The sequence below is a fragment of the Rhincodon typus genome, chromosome 7 (assembly GCF_021869965.1).
Source record: "Rhincodon typus isolate 14 chromosome 7, sRhiTyp1.1, whole genome shotgun sequence".
Taxonomy (NCBI): domain Eukaryota; kingdom Metazoa; phylum Chordata; class Chondrichthyes; order Orectolobiformes; family Rhincodontidae; genus Rhincodon; species Rhincodon typus.
In genome coordinates, this window is record NC_063338.1 from 46,762,736 (window position 1) to 46,785,591 (window position 22,856).

The following is a 22,856-nucleotide window of genomic DNA, read 5'->3' on the forward strand; positions in this document are numbered from 1 at the left end:
GACTCTAGTTCTGTAGTTAGGATGAAGGTTGAGATTCCAGATATTCATTAAGAGAATAACTTAGGCCATGGGAACATTGGACTTACAGTAAGGCCACAGGATTCCACAGGTTTGAACAAGCAAACTAAGTTTACAAAGTTAGAAGAGTAATATTACTAACATTGTAGCGGGACGTAAATGTAAACTAACAGGAAAAACTGGCTGCTGACTCCATAGAGCACACTTTGAATAGCAGATGTGGTGAAGACAGATTCTCAGGATTTTCAGCAACCTGTCAGAAGATCCTGTGGGTCACCAAATTTTATTAAAACCTTTCCCCCTTTACAAAATTCCAAATATCCAGTTCCACATGTAAGCCTTGAAATGCTGCTGTCAGGGATTGCCTTAACTAAACAATCCTGGAAGTTGCTCCCTACCAATATTGTGGGTGTACTACACGAAATAAACTTCACCCATTCAAGACGTCTGCTCACCACCACCTTCTAGTGGGCAGTTAGGGGTGGGCAGTGAATGCTGACCCAATTGCATGCATTTATACATCATAAATATCACTTATCAGCCCAAGCTTGAATTGTCCTTTACGTGCTGCATTTGAACACTGATTGCTTCAGAACCTGAGGAGTCAAGAATGGTGCAGAATATTGCACAATCAATGGCGAACGTCTTGTTTCTCAATCGCAGCAATCTTTGTGTTACATATGACTCCAATCAGTGGGAAGTTTTTCTACTGATTATCATTGACTTCACTTTTGCTAGGGCTCCTTAATGCCAAACTCAGGCAAATGTTGCCTTGAAATCAAGGGCAGTCACTTTCAACACAGCTCTTAAATTCAGCTCTTTGTCCATGCTAGAGCCAAGCCTGCAATGAAGTCAGAATCTGAGTAGCCTTGGCAGAACCCAATCTGAGCATCAGTAAGCGTGTTCTACTTAAGTGCTGCTTAATAGCACTGCTGACGACCCCTTCCATCACTTTGCTGACAATTGAGAGTAAAATCATAGGACAGTAATTGACCAGGTTGAATTTGTCCTGGAAATCGAAGGTACTGCAGAATCTGTTGACATGAATTAGATCTTCGTAAATTGTTATTTGTTTCTTTTTCTTTGCTTTATTACAGTTACATTCCTGGTATTGAATCAGTACATGGCCATGTTAGAACAATTGTGGTATAACCGGAAAGCTATTATACATAATTTGAGCAAGTTGTATAATGTCATTCCACTACAGTTTAGTTTGAATCTTGTTTGAGCCACTGTACAGCATTGGTGCACAACTAAAAATGCTGGTTTACAGCAAACATCTAAACATCTGACCTTAAATTACTACCACAGGAAAATGCTTAATGGTAACTGTTTAGCAAGATTGACTTGCTTTTATTTTGTGTTGTAGCTGTTAGCAGATACCACCAACTATTCATATTTGAGTAATTATTTACAGTTGATAACTGAAGACATTCTGTCTTGAATTAATACTCTGTTCTTTAAATAAATTGCTATCAGATCCAATAAACCTATTTCTACATCAAATACTAATCTAAGGGTAAAGCATTCAAATAGGTGTGTACTACTTCTTCCATGTCTACTTTTTTCCCCTTTTGAATGATCTTCAAAATATTTCCTAATTTGTACTACCATTATTTTCCAACTATTAAAATAAAATAATGTAACAAATAAAATACACAATTTGTATTTGTAGAAATGTTTTTGCAAACTCAAAATATTGTGAATGATTGGAGAGTCAGTTATCCTCTTTGTCTGCTGATTTTCCATTAGTAGTGCACCATCATCATCATGAAATCGTGCTGCCGGGGAACTGTCATGTATGTGTTTAATGACTGATGCCAGCTTAATGTATTTTATAGTTTATTGCCTCAGCAATTTAATACACCAGATGGTTTATGTACAAATTACTTTTTTCCTCATTCACAAGCGAACAGAAGAATTTGGGATGCTTGCCAGTTATCTTGGGTTACTGCTGCCCTGTCTTCAGTCAAGTGATGAGGTCAGTAGTGCCACCTGCCTCGACTGGCCGATAGCAGCTCTAGATCTTATATCTCAGTGGTGTTTGGAAGTAACGACTTCTGCAGAAAGTCACTCAGAACATGTTATGGTAAGATTAACTCTTTGGCTTTTAACAGCAAATCTTATAAGTACATTTCATAAATATTTACTTCCACTTTTTGATTTTTATGCCATTTAGTGGTTAATTGCTGGTCTCCAATTCTGAAGACCTTTGGTGTAACGTAACACAGAGGAAGAGTGGGGGAGTGTGAAGGCATGCATACACCGTACTTGGGGTGTATGACTTTCCATGCTGTTTCAGTTCCATTGGTATACAAAACATAGAAAGGAAACATTGTAAATGAAAGCTTTGACGTTTCTTTATATTATTCAAACATACATTTGTATATCTGTTTTGTAATATATGTGTATCCCTGCTTCCCAGCGCCAGAAAATTCAGAAATATTAAATTGTATTGTCTTTATTTAAATGCTCAACTTAGCGAGATAAAGGCCATCTCAGCTTCAATCCATGCAATCAATTAATAACATTTGGACAGTTCCTCTTCAGTGTAGGTCTGGTTCTGAATTATTTGAGCATTACTATTCGTGTATTGTCAGAGAAGTGAAAATGATTGTTCAGATTTGCTAGTTTCAGCTTCGTTCAGACGTTCATTTTTATGCTAAAATGTGCATTAAAATGAACCTTGTGGAGAGATTTTTTTTTTCCGATGAGAAGCTCCTGAAACATTATCTTTTAGATCTATTAGATGAAGTTCCTTTAGACCTAAGAAGTATATTGTCTTAGCAATCATAAGGCATGGTCACCTCAGTTTCCAAATCAATTGATGGAAGAGCTGCAGTAGACAGTGAATAAAATCAGTCTTGATTGAGTAGTCCAAGTGGATTAGCTTGGCTTTCACTTGATGTGATGGGGGATATTTGAAAAGTCTAACACAGCTGACATTTAAGTAAATGAATGAACTTAACAGCTAAAACAGCAACAGATGCTGTATCAATATAAAATGTGATGGCTGTAAAAGAACATACATTCTTTCAAGAAAATGCCCATTAAATGCTACAGTATGTAAAGAGAATTGATACTGTGTAAATATTAGAGCATAATATTTTTAGAAACAAGATTGACAGACCATTAAATATAGCGAGTTTTGAATTGTTGAAACATAAATGGTGCTGTGGTTCATTTTAACAATTCATGTCACAACTAATTTGTTTTTAATGAAGTTACAGAATTAAGTTAAATTTTATCCATTTTTGTGAGACCATCAATTCCCAAAATATTACCTAACCCATCATTCTATCTTTTACCTTGAGAAACAGTAACCACTCCTATCTGTCCTTGCACTATAGAGGTAGGTGGAATTTAATGCCCTCCTGAAAAGGGGTTTCAAGGCTGGGGTTGGCATTTGATCAGACCAGGGAATGTGGACTGGGGATCTTGCTGCCTCCCCCGTTTAGTCTGGGGCAGGAAGAGTTGTGAGAGGCCTGTCTCCCCAGGCATGAAGGGAGGCCCTTAATTGAAGGCAATTAATGTCCATTTAAGGCCTGCATTATAGTACCTCAGATATTCAACTGGCAGTGTTCAGGGAACTCGCCATGGGGGAAGCCTGATAAGCAAACCCTTTTTAATTTGCTTGAGGCCTACTGTGGGGTGGTGGCAGATGGTGTAGTGGTTCCTCGCCACAAACACAGTGGCCCATTGAAGGACCTGACATCAGGAAGCGGGGGCTTACTGAGAGTTAACTTCCTGTCCTTCCTCAGAATCCCCTGTCTGTAACCCCCTTTCACGGTCACTTTTTTTTCCAAGGAGCCCATGCTGAAGAGCCAAGTGAATTACCAGCAGTAACCAGAATGCCCAGTGGTAACCATAAGACATAGGAAAAGAAATAGGCCATTCAGCTCATTGAGTCTGCTCCACCACTCAATGAGATCATGCTGATCTGATAATCTCAACTCCACTTTCCTGGTTTTTTTCTCCATAACTCTTGATTTGCTGACTGATTAAAAATCTGACTATTGAAAGTACTTGATGACGCTACTTCAATAGCCCTCTGCGATAACGAATTCCACAAATATATCACTCTCCAAGTGTTTTTTAAAAAATCCTCCTCCTCTGTCTTAAATGGGCAACCCCTTATTCTGAGATTATGCCTTCTAGTCAACCCTTCTACCCTGTCAAGCCCCCTAAGAATCTTTCAATAAGGTCACCTCTCATTCTTCTAAATTCCATTGACTACAAGCCCAAAATTCCCGACCTCGACTCATAAGAAACATCCCTCCATAGCTGGTATCAGCCTAGTGAACTTTCTCTGGTCTGCCTCCATTGACAGTAAATGAGAGGAACAAAACTATTCACAGTGCTACAGCTGTGTTCTAACCAGTACCTTGTATAGTATTAGCAAGACCTCCCTTTTTTTATACTCATTTCTTTTGTCACAAAGGCCAACATTTTACCTTTTGTGATTCATGCATTAGGATCCCTAAATATCTGCTGCAGCTTTCTGCAGTCTTTTCACATTTAACTAATAATCAACTCTTCTCTCTGCCAAAGTGCATAACCTTACATTTTCCCACATAATATTCCATCTGCCAAATATTTGCCCGGTGCACTTAATTTGTCTACAGTCTTTGTAGACTCTTTCTGTTATCTTCAACTTGGCAACATTACATTCACTTTTCTCACCCAAGTCATTCATGTATGTTATGAATAATTGTGGCCCCAGCACCAATTGCTGTGGCACTCCCCTAGTTACCGGTCGGCATCCTGAAAATGCCCCCTTCGTCTCAACTTTGTTTCTAGTGCTACCAGCAATGGAGCATTGCCAGCCATTGGTGGGTCTGCTACTCTCTGAGGTGACATTTCCATTCTACTGATGGAGTCCTAACATTAAGTCCAAAGATGTACAGGTTAGGTGGATTGGCAATGCTAAATTGCCCATAGTGTCCAGGGATGTGAAGGCTTGGTGGATTATCCATGGGAAATACAGGGTTACAGGAATAGGGTATGGGGGTGGGACTGGCTGGGATGTTCTTTGGCCAGACGGCAACACTGTATGGACCGAATGGCCGCCTTGCACGCTGCAGAGATTATGTGATGATTCTATGATTAAAGGTACCTAATGTAGCTAGTAGCCCAGTGGCAAGGTCCTTGCTGCCAATTGTGGATCTAATTATTTTGAGGCTTCTGGATATTGGATTGCTGAGGATGCTATCAGTTTTGTGGTGGACATTGTGTTCATCTCACCACCCTCATTGACTTCTACTCTCTTTCTCCTTCTAAATTCCTTTCGAAGTTCAAGCAAGTCCTTTTTTTTTTTCTCCTCCGTCTCGGAGTTCAGTTACTTTTGCCTCTTTCACTGCCTGCTTTATTCCCTTCTCCCTTGGACCATTCTGTTATTTTCCACTTTCCTTCTCCTCTTCCTAGCCCCACCCCACTAACCCTGTTTCTTGGATTATATCTTAGTATCAGTGTTGACCATGGCTATTGTAGACAAAAATAAACTTACATTATTAGCATTTGATGGTTCAAGATGTTTTATAGTGTGTATGCCCCAAGGGGATGTGATCATATTTAGCACTTTTCTGAACCCTTTATTCTTTATTCATTTACGGGATGAGGGTGTCACTTGTTATGCAGCATTTATTGCCCATCCCTAATTGCCCAGAGGGCAGTTAAGAGTCAACCACATTACTGTGGGTCTGGAGTCACATGTAGGCCAGACCAGCTAAGGATGGCAGTTTCCTTTCCTAAAGGATATTAGTGAACCAGATGGGTTTTTCCAACAATCGACAATGGATGCACGGTCATCATTAGATTCTTAATTCCAGATATTTGTTGAATTCAAAGTCCACCATCTGCCATGGCAGGATTCAAACCCGGGTCTTCAAAACATTATCTGGGTCTCTGGATTAATAGTCTGGTGATAATACCACCAGGCCATTGCCTCCCCTAAACAATAAACTGATTGCACTAAAACAAAGTACCTGGAAAAATGCTTTAACATTGTGCAAAATTAAACTGTCTAGTTTGTTCATGTTTATTATTTTTACATAACCTGTTTGTAAACTAAATATTACCAACTTTACTTAAGTTTCATAATGCCCATAAGGAATGATTGTAATGTACCTACAATATTCAAAACAAGATAGATAAGTACAACAAACCTAATTGGGCATGTAGTGGAGACAACAGAATCAGCAGCCATGATCGTAGCAATATTCAGAATAGGAACTGGTCATCCATGGAGCCTCATTTACCAAAATCAGTTGTTGCATCTGTTGAAGGACAGTTTGCAGCTTGGCACATGCAGGAATCAGCAATTTGTGACCTTGATTCTGCATTATGATTGGTATTTGGATTATCTGGGTACATATAGCAATGCTGTAAAGAAAACTTCAGTATCAGCTATTACAACTGCCTGCTGCGAAGAAAGGTATTTTTGGGGCATTGACAGCAGCTGCTGTAATCCTTTTTAAAATCTCGGCAGTAAACATAAGCTTTGAAAGTTGAAAATCTGGAATCCCTTTAAATGTTCTAATTCTACTGGTAGACAGAGTCTTGGGATACAATGCACCTATGTCTGCCGTCACGTTGTTTTTGAGTGATATCCATGGTCAGATGTTTGCATTTGACATCATCTTATGCACTTGCTGATCTCTCATTTGTGACACAGGTAGAACCTCCAAGGGTTTGTTGCTATTTGGGAAGGTTTACTGCAGATCTATAGGCCTTGGAGACCGAGTGTTGGTTGTTCTGTATATTTCATAAGCACTATGGTTTTCATGAGGCCAACAGATAACTGTAGAACCATGTTGTAGTTGCTTTATCAACAATGATGGAGAGATTATTAATGGGTGTTTCTTCCTATGTCCGGTTTTGATGAATATATCTGGTAAGTCTCTGATGGAAGGCCTGACGTCTGATCCATACTGTAGGTTTCTACCATGTGTATTTGTAGTCAGCAAAAGATGTCAAGACTTCGTTCCACACCTGGATTTTGATCCTGAGTAGATTTATATAGCAGAAAAGTTTAAGACGAGTACACTTCAATAGTGAGCATAGAATATTAGTTGGTATAACCCTGAACTCTGTATTTGTTGATGGGAATTACACAGAATTCTATAGTGAGAATTTTCAACAAATTACATTGAGGACAGAAACTTCACAACCTGTGCCCCACATTGGGAGTTTTCAGAAAACTACATCTTGATGATTTGCCTGTGATCAGGATAGTTAAATAGATTATTTTGGGTCTAAAAATGTTCATACTTCAATTAATGGACATTTTAAATGGCTCTTAGTGACCCCTCAGGGAAACTTTGCCATGAAGGTTAGTTTGATTGTGAACAGTGTCAAAGTTTGAGACTCAAACGCTTTCTTTATGCTTTCAGAATCTACTTGTTCAGGATCCACAGTGGTCTTTACCATGCCTTCTTCAGCTACCAGAAAATTACAATACCATATTTCAGTACTATCATCGTAAAGCCTGTGTTCACTGTTCAAAGGTGCCTAAGGATCCAGCTCTTTGTCTAGTATGTGGTACATTTGTGTGCCTCAAAGGTCAATGCTGTAAACAACAAAGCTATTGTGAATGTGTCCTGGTGAGTAAATAAAATTTAATTTTGATCAGATAGGACAAATAGAATTTTTGGTTTAACTAGTCAATATTTTGTGGTTTTCCACAATGAGAATCAAGTCCAAATGTCATCTTCCATGAAGCATTTAGAGAGTGGGCTATAACTGGATCTTGTCAGACAAATTCAATTATCTCCCCAGTTTAAAATAAATTTAATAGTCTTTTACCTCTTGATAAACCCTTAAAGCATGACTGTTTGTTTAAGCTTTTGCTTGTTCCTTTCTGCCATTATTTTTCTTAACCCGACATTTTTTTGTCATTTTTTTTTCCCACATTAAAGGTACTATATAAATACAAATTGTTTTAGATACCATTCTAAATTCTTATTCTTCATTTATAATCAATGCTGCTTGGCTACACATGTTGCACTGTATTTCTATCTTCAACTAGCAATAGGATATGGTTAATACATGCGATGTCCTTTGATTCGATTTGGATGATAAATGAATTCATCCTAACTGGCTTACTGTCTGTTTCTTTCCCCACCCCTTCTGATATTTTTTTGTTAACAGGTCAAGTTACTCACTCATATTGCCAGGCATCTGGTGTGGCTCAGATGGTAGGAAGTTTACTACTAATTCAGAAGTTGTATGCATTCAAGTCCACTCAAAAACCTGAGCACATCTGCTAGGGCTGACACTTCTTCAGGGCAAAAATGATGGAATTCAGCACTGTGCTAGTCATTTAGTTGAAATGTCAAAACAAGATCCCATTTACTGTCTTGCCACTATTTCAAAAAGAGTGGGAGAGCAATTCCTGGTATCTTTGCCAGTATTTCTTTGCAATCAAAATTACAAAAAAAAAACTGGTTGTTAGTAAGCTCCCATTTGTGAATATTATCTGCCACATTTATTACATTACAATGATTGCAATTAAGATGTTACTTATTTGGGATAACCAGTGGTCATCTTTATTCATTCATGGGATGAGGGTGTCGCTGGTAGGCCTAGGCAGCATTCATTGCCCATCCCTAATTGTCCAGAAGGCAGTTCAGAGTCAACCACCTTGCTGTAGATTTGGAGTCACATGTAGGCCAGACCAGGTAAGGATGGCAGTTTCCTTCCCCAAAGGACATTAGTGAACCAGATGGGTTTTTCCAACAATCGACAATGGATGCACGATCATCATCAGATTCTTAATTCCAGATATTTATTGAATTCAAATTCCACCATCAGCCATGGTGGAATTTGAACCCCGATCACTAGAATGATATCTGGGTCTCTGCATTAAACAGTCCAGTGATAATACCACTAGGCCATTGCCTCCCCTTGATGAAAGGTGCTGTGTTAATTATATGACATAAAAGCAGCAAGATAAAATTTTTGAGTCTTCACACCTGATACAATTAAAAATCTCTCTGAACATGCAAGGTAGTTTTCTGACCATTGGCTGTTTTGCTACCTTGGGCATTGTTCAACAGTCTACCCTTTTATGCTGTACTATACTCTATTAATTTCTAAATATAATCAAGTGTGCTGTTCACATGTCCATTTTTTCCAAAAATTTTGCTTATCTGGGCAAAATTTACTGGACAACCTTGTTTGCACAAAATCTTACATTCTCTTATCTGCAGTTTTAAAGAAAAAAAGCATGTCTCCAGGTTTAGAAAGTACACATTGCATGTGAACAATCTGCCATGTTCACTGTTGTGAAAAGTCACTGTTCAGGCAGTTTTTGAGGAAAGTATTCCCACAAACAGTGGGACTTCGCTGTGTTGCCATTTTCTGTTTGAGTTTTTTTTTTAAATTGTGTAACAAAGTCATTGATTTAATGATACCATTGGCTTTTTGTTGGAGATTCCTGCTCTTAAAATGAGTAATAAATTGTGTGACTTACATTTATATAACACGTTATATAGCCAGACATGGAGGTGGGTAAAATTACAACATTTAAGACATCTAGATATGTGAACAGGAAGGGTTTAAAAGGATATGAGCCAAATGCTGGCAAATAGGACTAGGTCAGATTGGGATGTCTGGTCGGCACGAATTGGACTAAAGGGTCTGTTTCCGTGCTGTATGACTCAATGACTCTATTTTATAGCCAGTAAATTTCTTTTGAGGTGTAATCACTGTGCTTAGCAAGCTCCCACAAAGAGCAATGTGATAATGATTGTATAATGTGCTTTTTGGGATATTAATTGAGGGATAAATAAACAAATCAATTGCATAACCCTGCTGCTCTTATTGGAAATAGTGGTGCTAATAACAGGGTAGGTCAGCAGATTTCTTCCTTAAACAAAATAAGCAAACCAGTTTTTTTTGACATTCCATTAATTTCACAGCCATGGTTATTGAAACTAGATCTTTGCTCACATTCTATTTATTCAACTGCATTTTCATTGCTCCAGTTGCTGTGGCTGACTTTGAATTCATGTCTCTGTACCATTAATCTGGGTCACTATGCCACAGTGTTCCAGAGGTGTGTCTTCTATGGCTGAGTTGATTGTAGAACCTAAAGAATATTTACATATAAAGAATGGTAAAACTGACTTATAGTGTACACAATTGAATCCATTTATGATAATGTTAACTATGCATGTTCAATCAACTAACTTTCTTAACAACTCTAACAGATTTTGGGACAAACTTTCACTTTGGAATTACCGGAAAGCTGGTGGCTAACGGCTGGGTCAAAATCAATGAAAGGAAAATTGGGTGAATTGTACTGTGGTGGCATACCAGCTACTTTTAGATTTATATCTGTATCTAAAGTGAAAGTTAATCTTATCTTTGGTAATTTTTGTTAATTCAGGATTAAATGTTTACAGGAATTTTTTTTCTAAATTACTTATCAGCATTCCCAGAACTGTGGAGCAGGAACAGGAATATTCCTTCTGATTAATGCCTCCGTAATCATCATAATTCGTGGGCACCGTTTTTGCTTGTGGGGATCTGTCTACCTTGATTCTCATGGTGAAGAGGACAGAGATCTAAGGTAAAAAATGGTTTTGACAGTGTTTCTTAAATTAGGAGCAGCAGTGTGATAATTTACTAAACTGGTAATTTGAAGGCATGACACGCCATTCAGATAAACAAAATGACTGTGAGCCTTTGAATTGACCTAAAAACGTGCTAATTCATTATTGTTCGTATATTTATCTTGGAGGGGTATAGCACAGATTCATCCAAAGGTACAGGGGTTAAAGGGGTAAATTATGAGGACAGTTTGCATAAGCTTGGCTATATTCTCTTAAGTTTAGAGAATGAGGGATGGTCTAATTGAGATTTCTAAAATAGAAAATGTATTTGGTAAGGCACAAGAGAACTATCCCCCTACTAGGGGAATCTAGAACAAGAGATTCTATTTTAAAATTAAAGTCAGTCCATTCTGTAATGAAATCTGGAGGCATTACAAGAGGTAGTGGAAATAACAACCTCAACTTGTATAGCACCGTTAATGTAATGAAACATCCTCAAAGTGCTTCCTAGGACAATTCTTAAGCAAAATAATACATGACATAAAGAGATATTGGGTCAGATGGCCAAGAACTTGGTAAAGAGTCAGTTTTAAGAATGACATTTTAAAAGAGGAGTGTAAAGTAGTGAGTTGTAGAGGGGTAACTGCAGCGCATGGCATCTAGGCAACTGAAAGCACTGCCACTATGATTGGGAATGCACAACAGGCCAGTATTAGAAGAGCACAGATATCTTGGAGGACTGGGAGTGGAGGAGAATATAGAGATGATGGTCACAAATCCATGGAGGGATTTGATATAAAGCCTGAGAATTTTAAATCAATACGTAATCATAGTCATGACCAATATACAGCACATCAACAGGTATGACAGTCACAAGATGATAGGAAAACAGGACTTTCTGTAAATTTAAGATATGAGCAGCAGGGTTTTGGATGACTCCAGGTTTATGTAGGGAATGTGTGGGAGACCAGGCAGAAATGTATTGAAATATTCAAGTGAGATAACAAAGACCATTCAGCTGGGATAGGGTGACTGAGCAATATTATGAAATGGAAACAGGTAGTCTTTGGGATGTCACAATATGAGTTTAGAAGCTTATTTCAGGATCAAATATATTGAAGTTGTGAACACACTGGCTTAAACTCAGACTTGTGCCATGAAGAGGGATGGAATCAATAGTTAAGGAACAGCGGAGTTAGAAGCAGAAATCCAAAACAATGGTCCATACTACCACTCTCCAATTTGTTGAAGTCCAGGCGCACTGACTCCAAGGAAAGTGCCCAGGAAATTTGAACTTCAAAAGATGATTCTGCTGCTCCGTGGGACTGTCTGCAGAAGTCTCCAGCTCTGAACTGAGTTGAAGACTTTAGACAGTTCCCTTTTACCTATCTGGATAGTTATCCAGGAAATGTTAGACAGAAAATTGCTAGTGTAATTTCTGGTAATAATACATCTGAAACCCTCTTCCACCAACAAATCCCTCTGACCACCCATCTCTCTCATCACCCGCTCTGCCTAGTCCCCACTACCTAACACTCATTTTTCTCACCCCAATCTGACCAGGTCCCACTATCCAATTTACCCGCAACCTTATTTGACTATTGCCAGTCACCCAATCTGACTAGCCACGGACCTAACAACCCTTCCTGGTTCAGTGGCCTGGCCCAATTTCTCTCACTTCTGCCATCTTACTCAGTTGCTATCTTATGCATTTATCCACTTTCCTCACCTACCCCTCAAATTCACACACATACACATCTATCCATTCCTTCACCCATACACTCATTCAATAACACATTGAAAAGCTGTTCAAAATGTTTCTAGGAATTCTAGTATATAAAAAACACTTGGCAGAATATGGCTACTGTGCTGTAAAAACAGAGAATGAGAGTAAAAATTAGTCAATTATCTGTGCTACAAGGAAGCAGTCTGATGGAAGACTGCTCCACACTTCTGAAGAAGACCTGGCCAGAGAGACGGGGCTCCGTTGCAGAAAAGTAGTAGTGGAGCAGCAATTCACCAGTGATTGCTGCTCCTGTGAAGATTCAGACTAATGGTTCAATCTCCACAATATTTAATTAGAGGAAATTTCTGCTCATCCAGTTTCTAAATCAAAGATGAGCCTTCTCATAGTTTAAAAATAGAGATGGAATCGAGAGAGTTAGTAGTGAGGTAGAACTGAGTGTCATCAGTGTACATGTGAAGACAAATACCGATCTTTGGATGATGCTGCCAAAGGGCAGCATGTAGATGAGAAATAGGAAGGAGGTAAGGATTGATCTATAGGTGACACTATAGGTAACAGTGCAGGAACAGAAAGAGACGCTATTGTAAGTCAATCTCTGTCTATAACTAGACTAGGAAGGAACCAATTGAGAGAAATTTAACCTAGAGTGACACCAGTGGAGCAGGATGGTGGGGTCAGTCATTGTAGACAGGTCAAAAAGGATGAGGGGGAAATGTTTATCTTTCTCACAGTCACATAGGATGCCATTTAAAACCTCAACAGCAGTTATTTCAGTCTTGCAGTGAAGGTGGAAGCCTGATTGGAAAGATTTACATGGAGTCTCTGGGAAAAATGGGGATGCATTTGGGGAAATAAGGTGACACGACATTCGAGGACTTGGATAAAGGGAGGTTAAAGATGGGACAGTATTTTGGAAGGATGGTGTGGTCATGGGTTAGTCTTTAAGGAGGATGTTAAGAGCAGATTTAAAGGAGAGACGGACACTAACTGAAGATGAGGAACTAATTACAGTATAAGTTAACACAGGGGGCAGGGAGCGATGTTGGGTGATCAGCAGTTTAGTTGAAATAGGTTGGAGGGAACAGTATGAGAGTTTCATGGGCAATATGAGCTCAGAAAGGACAGAAGGGAAGTTGGAGAAACTAAAGAAAGATGCAAGTTCATTGTTAGGACAAGGATATTTGGCCAAGCAGATAGTGTAGAGAGGGAGTGACAGATAGCTGATTGGATTGTCTTAATCTTTGTAACAAAGAAGCTCATGGGCTCCTCATAATGGAAATATTTCCCTCAAAGAGCTGTGGATTTTCAGTTAATTGAATGTTTTCAAGACTGAGATTGAAAATAATTTATTGGGTGAGGTCACCAAGAAATTTAATCAAAGACAATTAAAACATAACTAAGTTCCAGATTAGCCTGCCCTGCCATATTGAGCTGTAAATGGTGGTGTGAGCAGAACAATTAACATAAGGCAGAGGCTTCACAAACATCTCCATCCTGAATAATGGGTCTATATTGTTGGTGCAAAAAGTGAGGCTGAAGTCCCCACGATTATATGTGCCAATCTTAAGCAAGCATTATTCAGTTCACATGATAGCAAAAAAACAACTAAGTGCAATGTTTAACAGCAGTGATATGGATCCTTAACATTTCAGCTATAATACTGAAGACTTGTGCTTCAAAACTAGTTATGACCCTGGCCAAGCGCTCTAATACAGCTACAGCGCTGCAGCAGTTCAAAATGCTCCTTCACCGGGACCGTCCAAACCTGCAGACTTGACCATCCGGAATAACAAATGCAGGCGTTGATTCAATTACGTGATTTGTAAGTATCAATGCTCCATCTATGCTGAGTGAGATGCCTGGTCCACCTCCCCAGCAGTCCTCTGGAAGTACCTGCACAGCATATGGCCTGCATTGTATCAAAATCTTATGCTTGTCTCTAAGGCAGTTTACGGATGGTCAATTGATGAATGCTAAGGCAGCGATGCCCCTATCTCATGAGCAAATAAATCTAAAATTAGAACACCGATTTGCTTCAAGGAATTGATTGGTCTATTTTTGTTCACAAGTATATAATTACTGATTATGTTGGTCATCTCGTGCTCCATATGGCTGCTTTTCTGTTTGAAAATGTTTTGATCATTTTTAACTGTTGGCCCTGGCAAAATGAAATGCTCTTGATTAACTAAAGATACTTATGTACAAATAAACATGAATTCAGAACATTCAATCTCGTCATTCAATATGATCGTGGCTGATCTCATTGTGGCTTTAACTTTATATTTTCATTTTTGCTGAGAATTGAAAGTTGTACGGATCATGTAAAACTATGTTCTGAACATGAAATTGGATTTGCCATCAAGAATGAACACATCAACTGATCATTGGAGCTCCCTGTCAGCATAACGATCACCTCGTGATTCTGTTGTCTACAACCTTCCAAAAAGCAGCAGGCAACGGGTGTATGTACCTATGCCTCATCTTTGATGCCATTGATGAGTCCAAAGAGGGCTCCTGCTCCACCATAGACACCATAGTCAGAAACATTGCTCAGGAAAGTAAAATTGTCCTCCCTGGGAGCTTCAACATCAGGGTTGCAAAGGAACCGTTAGAGAGGAAGGAGTTGGGATTTGAAACTCCAGCAGGATTTTCCTGCTTGCCAAATGTGTGGAATACCAGCTGGTCATCACCAGTACAGTGTTCTGCCAAAACGTCAAGCTCAACACTTCCCAGAGACATCGGTGATCAAAGCTCTGGCACATGATAGGCTACATCATCATTTGATTCTGAGACCAAAAAGATGTCCTCATCACCAATGTGCTGACCAGTGCAGATAAGTACTGAACAGACCACCTGCCCATCAGCTTTCACCAGAAGCAGCTAAGATGAAGAAACGTTTCAGAAAAAAGTTCATCCTAGAGTGATTTCAAGAACCAAGCAGGCTAGCAAACATCAAACAATGTGTTCACCATAATTTTCAAACAGTTCACTCTAATTGAGTGGAGAAAAAAATGGAAGGAGCTGAAGACAGCCATCGTCTTTCACTGTGAATAAACTATCGTTTACAAGAACAGGAAACACCCAAGACTAATTTGATGATAATGACCACATTGTCCAGGTTCTCATCAACAAGAAGAGGAATCCAGAAGATATGCAGTTTAAGTGGATTGGCCATGCTAAATTGCCCATGGTGTCCAGGGATGTGCAGGCTGGGTGGATTTGCCATGGGGAATGCAGGATTACAGGGATTGGGTAGAGGGGTGGGTCTGGGTGGGATTCTCTTCGGAGGGTTGATGGGCCGAATGACCTACCTCCAGGGATTCTCTGAATGCTTTCCATGCCTGGCAAAACTCCATCACCAGTGATGCAAAGAGCAGAATTCATCAAATGGCGTAGGCAGAGTTACAAGAAGAATTAGGGAAATCAAGAATCAATGCTGGATTGTGAAAGCTAACCAGCTGCAACTCCTTGCCGACAAACGCAACTCCCAGAGCCGTCTCAGTGCCACCAAGGCATTATATGGGCCCAACACCCTAGGGCTCAAATCAGTGCTGAATAAGCATGGAATCCTTTTGAGAGACAGAGAAATCATCAGCCTTCTTTGAAAATGTCTCTCCATTGAACTCCAAAACCATGGTACTGTCGTAGATGAAGATGTGTTTGAGGAAATTCCCCTAACTCTTCATCAAAGATGATTTTGGACTCTCACCTAGTGTGGTATAAGTTGACATCTCATTCAGCACATGAATGGAAAAGTTGCAGGAGTAGACTGGATTTCAGTAGAAATTTTCAAACTCGGGCTAGACAGGACACTGAAGAAGGTGTTTGATATACTTGCCTTTATTGGTCAGTGCATTGAGGACAGGAGTTGGGAGGTCACGTTGCAACGGTACAGGACATTAGTTAGGCTGCTTTTGAAATACTGCGTGCAATTCTGGTCCCCCTGCTTTAGGAAGGACGTTGTGAAGCTTCAAAGGGTTCAGAAAAGATTAACGAGGATGTTGCCCCGGTTGGAGGTTTTGAGCTATAGGGAAAGCCTGAATAGGCTGGGGTTATTTTCCATGGAGTGTTGGAGGCTGAGGGGTGACCTTATAGAAGTTTATAAAATCCTGAGGGGCATGGATAGGGTCATTAGCCAAGGTCTTTTCCCAAGGGTAGGGGTATCCAAAACTAGAAGGCACAGTTTAAGGTGAGAGGGGAAAGATTTAAAAGGGACTTAAGGGTCAACTTTTTAACGTAGAGGGTGATGCGTACATGAAATGAGTTGCTGGAGGAAGTGTTGGAGGCTAGTACAATTACAACATTTAAAAGACATCTAGGTGGGTATATGAATATGAAGGGTTTAGAGGGATATGGGCCAAATTCTGGTGAATGCTACTTGATTAATTTAGGATATCTCGTCAGCATGGATGAGTTGGACTGAAGGGCCTGTTTCCATGCTGTACAGCTCGATGACTCTTTGGAGGAGCAGAGCTTACCTGTCGGGTCAATCGTCTTGATTCTGAAAACATGTGACAGAGAAGAAATTCCTCATGATCTCAGGAATGCTGCCATCAGCACAATCTTCAAGAAAAGAGACAAATGTACTGTGGGAACTGCTGAAGAATTTCCCTACTCTCCATTGCCAGGGGGATCATGCCTGAATCTTCACTAGCTGCCTTCTCCCAGTCTTGGAGGAAATTCGTCCTGAGTGCTAGTGTGGCATCTGACCAAACCATGGACATAACTTCCACTGCTGAGCAACTCTAAAGAAAAATATCAGGAACAGCACTAACCACTCTTTATGCATGGCCTTCATCGGCCTGGCCAATACTTTTAACTCAGGCAATGGGGATGTGCTATGGAAGATCCTGTCAAAGGGCTGGCTGTCTAGAGAAATTCATCAACATCTTCTGTCTGAAGATGTTGGCGATGGTCCCACTTGAAATTTGATACAAATTTTTGAGGTCAAGACTGGAATCAAATAGGGATCTGTTGATACCAAATCTCTTATATGGCTCAGAAACTTAGACTGCATATAGAAACCACCTCAAGGCCCTTTAGGAATATTTTCAATGCTGTATGAAACAGATTCTCCTGTCAGCTAGGATGGCAGGACTACTAACATCTGCATCTTCTAAAAGGAGGAACTAGCACAGTTTCGAGGCCGTGATCATCCAAAACTAACTGTGCTGGGTCAGCCACATGCTTAGGATGCCTGACTTCTGACTGCCAAAGCATATCTTCTTCGCCCAGCTCAGGGAAGAAACTCGAATGAGAGGAAGGCAAAGGAAGTGCTGCAAAGACTCCTTGAAGGCTTACCACAAGAAATGCATCACAGATGTCAATGCCTGAGAGACCTTAGCTCAGAAGAAACTGACTTGGAGGAATCTCCTGACTGAAGGGAGACAATTCTTCGAGAACGTTCATTGCCAAGAGAAGGTACTGAAAAGGAGCCTGAGAATGAAATGCCAGCAGTCCCTATTCCAAGGACCAATTCTATCTCCTGAAAACACCTGCCAAGTGTCTTATTGGAGAGGCGGCTCTAGGATCAAGCTCATCAATCATACAAAGACCCACAGAATCCATAACATGGAATTTCCTAGGTGGACAATCATACTCATTTGCAAGCAATCACTGATGACTAAGTCGTACTGAAATGTTGCCCAAAGAATTTACTGATTAATCACTTGTGTGGTCATGGTGATACATTTTAATCATATACACCAAATTTAATAGAAAATGCTTTGCCTTGTGAACATGTACTTTAAAGAAAAACGCGTAAGTTAATCCAGAGAAGTAAAATGTTCAATGATCAAAATTACCAAAACCTGATCAGGTTACTCACATTTATGTAGTGAAGATAGAGTGGAATCTCTGCTTAGCTTCTAATTGAATAGTCGGCAAAAACAAACACCTTCAGGAGCTTATGCAAATAAATATTAAATGCAGTTATCTCTATTATTATTTTAACAATTGGAAATGCAGTTAACTTCTGGATTCTTAAATTGGCTGCACAACACTTTCCTGTTGGCCTGAGAAATCTTTATCTTTCATGTATATAACTGACATTCCTCGTAGAAACAAAATGGTGAAATCCAATCCATTAAATGTACTCCTTAACCGTACCATCTTGATGAGGTTAATGAGTTGATGTGGTGTCCAAGGACTTCCAAGTGTATTTGAGAAAGTGCAACATTACAGGCTGGTCAGTAACATCAAAGATCATGGAATAAAATGGACAGTGGCAGCATGGATAGGAGGGTGGCGGAACACAGGAAGCAGGATTGTGATGAATGGTTTTTCAGACTGGAGGAAGGTATACAGTGGGTTTTCCTTTTTGAAATGTAATTTCCTAGATAATGGTCTGGAGGGCACCATTTCAAAATTTCTGGATGAGTCAAACATTGGAAATATCGTGAACCATGAAGAGGATATGTACATTAAAAGAACGTAGATGAAATACTAGGATGAACTTTATTGCAGAAAAGTGTGAAGTCATTCATTTTGGCCCTCTTTAAGAATAGATGTGAAACCATTAGAGAGGTGCAGAAAAGATTCGAAGAATTATGACATAGATTTGAAGGACTTCACATACAAGGATAGTTGGAGAAGCTAGGATCATTCTCCAAAGTGAAGATTGTGGTGGGGTTTGATAGTGGTGTTTGAAATGATGAGGGTTCTAGACAGAGTCGACAGAGGGAAACTATATTAGTTGGTGAAAGTTTCAAGAACCAGGGAACATCTCATTTCCGGGCTAAAAGGCCTAAATTTCTCCAATCATCTTTCATTGCTCAGATTGTTGACACAAGGAATCAGCTTCTCATTCTTTGTATCTTTAGCATTGTCAGTATACCAACACTAAGTGAACTGCAGAGGTTCAAGGCAGCTCACTACCACATTTTCAAGGTCAACTAGGGGTGGGCAATAAATGTTGGCACAGCTAGTGTTGCTGACATCGATGAATGAATAAAAACACAGAATTAATTGTAATACTGAAGTTGTCGTCAGACCAGAGCATTTATAATTCAGTCATAACATAATCTGATATCATGCATTGGTTTAGCCACACAATTCAACACTTCATTAACTTTTTTTATTGACGTTTTGAGATAGTGGGGTGCTTTGAGGTTATAAAGGCTCCGGGAGTCTTGCGTCATCGTTGTGACTTCACTATAATTTGTGCAATTTAACTTGTGCGTTATTTTCCTACCGAGGTTCAATTGTTTTCACTAGTCTCTATTAAAGTTTATTTAGGAACATAGGAATGGGTTGTGTCACTCAGTAAGATAATGGCTGATCTGTGGCCTAACTCTGTATGCCTGCTTTGGGCCCATATCCCTTGATACCTTTGCTTAATAAAAAAAATCGTTTATCTCAGATTTAAGTTTAACAATTAAATTAGTATCGACTGCAGCTTAAGGGAGAGAGCTCCAAAAATCCACTACTGTTCGCATGTGGAAGTGCTTTCTAATATCTTTCCTGAATGGCCTGGCCCTAATTCTCGGACAATGTCCCCTGGTTTTAGAATCTTCAGCCAGTAGGAATAATTTATCTAGCCTCACCTTCCCTGTTAATATCCTGAAGACCTTGATTAGATCACCCCTTAACCTGTGAAATTCTGGAGAATAAAGACCTAATTTGTCTAATCTCTATTCATAGCTTAACGTTTGGATCCACATAATATCATTCTTGTAAACATGCACTGAACTCCCTTCAAGGCTAAGACATCCTTCCTAAGGTGTGGTGCCCAGATCTGCTGACAGTATTCCAAGCAGGGTCTAACTAGGGTTTTGTATAACTGGCAGCATAACATCTGCATCCCTATATGCAAGCCCTTTAGATATGAAGACAAGCATTCCATTAGCTTGACTATTTTTCTGTTCTGAAGGGTCACTGGACCTAAAATGTTAACTCTGATTTCCAGCATCTGCAGTTCTTTCAGTTTTTATTGATTATTTTTTGCACTTCTTTGTGGTAATTTAAAGAGCTACGAACCTGAACCTCCAAATCTCGTTGGTCATTGACTGTATTTAACTTTGTGCCTTCTGAAAAAGATACTCTGATCTATCCTTTCTTGGTCTGAAATAGTTAACCTTACACTTATCTTAAAATCCATTTGCCACAGCTTTGTCAGTTCACCTAACCTATCAATATGCTGTCATCAACACTGTCTACAATGCTCCCCAAATTTGTGTCATCAGCAAATTTGGATATTTAACTTTTTTATGCCATTATCCAAATCATTAATGAATATTGTGAATAATTGAGGCCCCAACACTGATCCCTGCTGGACACCACTCATATACCCTGCCAATGAGTACTTAACATTATTCCAACTCTGTTTCTAGCCACTCAACCAGTTCCCTAAACATGTCAATACAGTGTGGAGCTGGAGGAACACAGCAGGTCAGGGAGCAGGAGAGTCGACATTTCGGGTCGGGACTCTTCATCAGCCGAAACATCGACTCTCCTGCTCCTCTGCTGCTGCCTAACCTGCTGTGTTCCTCCAGCTCCACAGTGTATTGACTGTAACTCCAGCATTTGCAGTTCTTGCTATCTCCGAGCTACTTCCTAAACATGTCAGTAATTTGCCCTCAATTCCATGGGCTTCCACCTTAGCTTACAGTCTTTTGTGACGGGCCTTATCAAAGGCCTTTTGAAAGTCCACATAAACAACATCCATTAACTTAACTTCTGTCTGCCACCTTGTCACCGCTTCAAAAAATTCTACTTGCTATTGTTTTGCCTGTTTACCTGGTATGTCTAGCTTGTGTGGGTTTCACAGTTACACCTTTTCACTGTACATACACTGTAAATACTTAAAGGAGGTAATCATTCAACACATTTACTCAATGGCCCTTTTGATGTTTTTGGATTTTTATCCCTTTAACTGAACCTTTGTTTTGTCAAATGGAAAGGGTTTCTTTTTAACTGTTTGGCCTCTGTGAAATTACTTTAATATAATTATTGTAGTAATGATTTTAATATAATTTAACTTTGCCCATATCTATGTGTATCTTCCATTAATCCTGAAATTGAAATTGCAAATAACATTTCAGAACATCGCTTTAAATTACTAGTTTTTAGTGAAGGAATAATTATCTGTGAAAATGAGAATTTAATCTCCCTGTGGATTTGCTTTGCAGTATTTAAGATATTGGCCTAAAAAGAAAACATTATTCAACATGCGCCTTAGTAAACGCTTCCATAATCTTAGGTCACTCCTCAGCTTTCTTTTTTGTCAAAGATAGATTTCTGATAGGTATAAACTTTGTTCTGGTATTCTTCCTATAATTATTTTTTCAGCTTCTTTATGCCTGCATGACCTTTTTATATTATGCTGACCAGAACAGTCTTTAGCTAAGTGTGATCCAACTAAGGTTCTGGACAAGTTTTGCATTAGCTCCCTGCCTTTACTTCTGTTCATTTAGAACTGGACCACAGGGCGTATTTGTATTTTTATGATATTATTAACATGTATGCTACTTTCAGTGATTTGTATATTTGTGCCACCAGATCTTCTTGCTCATTTACCATTTTTAAACTCTTACTTTCCAAGTTTCTCTTCCTCACAATTGCAGCACCTCATAGTTGCTTAACCACAGTAACAAAAGATGTTTACGGTATCTAAATTTGCTGACTTAAAAACCAGAATACACATTCTGTGCAGTTTCTGAGCAGATTGGGGTGATCTAATCAAGGTCTTCAGGAGTATTCAGTCTGTCAGTCTTGCTGCACCACTCAATTAGATCATGGCTGATCATCTACCTCAATGCCATTTTCCTGCACTATCTCTATATTGCTTGGTTTCCTTAGTCTCAAGGAATCTATCAGCTTCCACAGCTCTCTGATTTGAAAGTTCAAAAGATTAACCACCCCTGAGTGAAAACATTCCTCCTCATCTCACTTTTGAATAGCTCAACCCTTGTTCTGAGATTCGTTCCCTGGTTCTAGATACACCAATCAAGGAAAACATCCTGCTCACATTCATACTGTCATCCCTGTAAAAATCTTGTAAGTTTCAGTGAAATCACCTCGTTTTTCAAACACAGAAAATGGCAGGAGTGGGCCATTTGGCCCTTCGAACCTGCACCACCATTCATGGCTGATCATGCAATTTCAGTATCCCATTCCCGCTTCCTCTCTACACCCCTTGATCCCTTTAGCTGCAAGCGCCACATCGTGCTCCCTCTTGAATATATCTAATGAACTGTTCCCAACAGTTTCCTTTGGAAGCGAATTCCACAGGTTTACAACTCTCTTAGTAAGAAGAAATTCTTCCTCATCTCAGTCCTTCATGGCTTATCCCTTATTCTTAGACTGTGATCCATGGTCCTGGACTTTCCCAACATCAGGAACATGCTTCCCACATCTAGCCTGTCCAGCCCCATCAGGATTTTATCTGTTTCTATGAGATCCCCCACCTCCCCATTCTTGTAAATTCCAGTGAGCACAAGCTGAGTTGATCCAGTCTTTCCCTATGTGTCAGTCCTGTCATCCCGGGAATCAGTCTGGTGAACCTTCGCTGCACTCTCTCAATAGAAAGAATGTCT

General features: G+C 39.6%; 1 protein-coding gene across 1 annotated transcript in view; it reads left to right on the top strand.

Annotated features, from left to right (window-relative positions):
• Positions 1-22,856, top strand: part of ubr3 (ubiquitin protein ligase E3 component n-recognin 3) — a 331,038-nt gene that overhangs the window by 304,872 nt on the left and 3,310 nt on the right. The window contains exons 36-38 of the mRNA XM_048599210.1: positions 1,928-2,107; positions 7,410-7,619; positions 10,452-10,591. Coding sequence (XP_048455167.1) covers positions 1,928-2,107; positions 7,410-7,619; positions 10,452-10,591 — 530 coding nt within the window. The remainder of the gene's footprint in view (positions 1-1,927; positions 2,108-7,409; positions 7,620-10,451; positions 10,592-22,856) is intronic.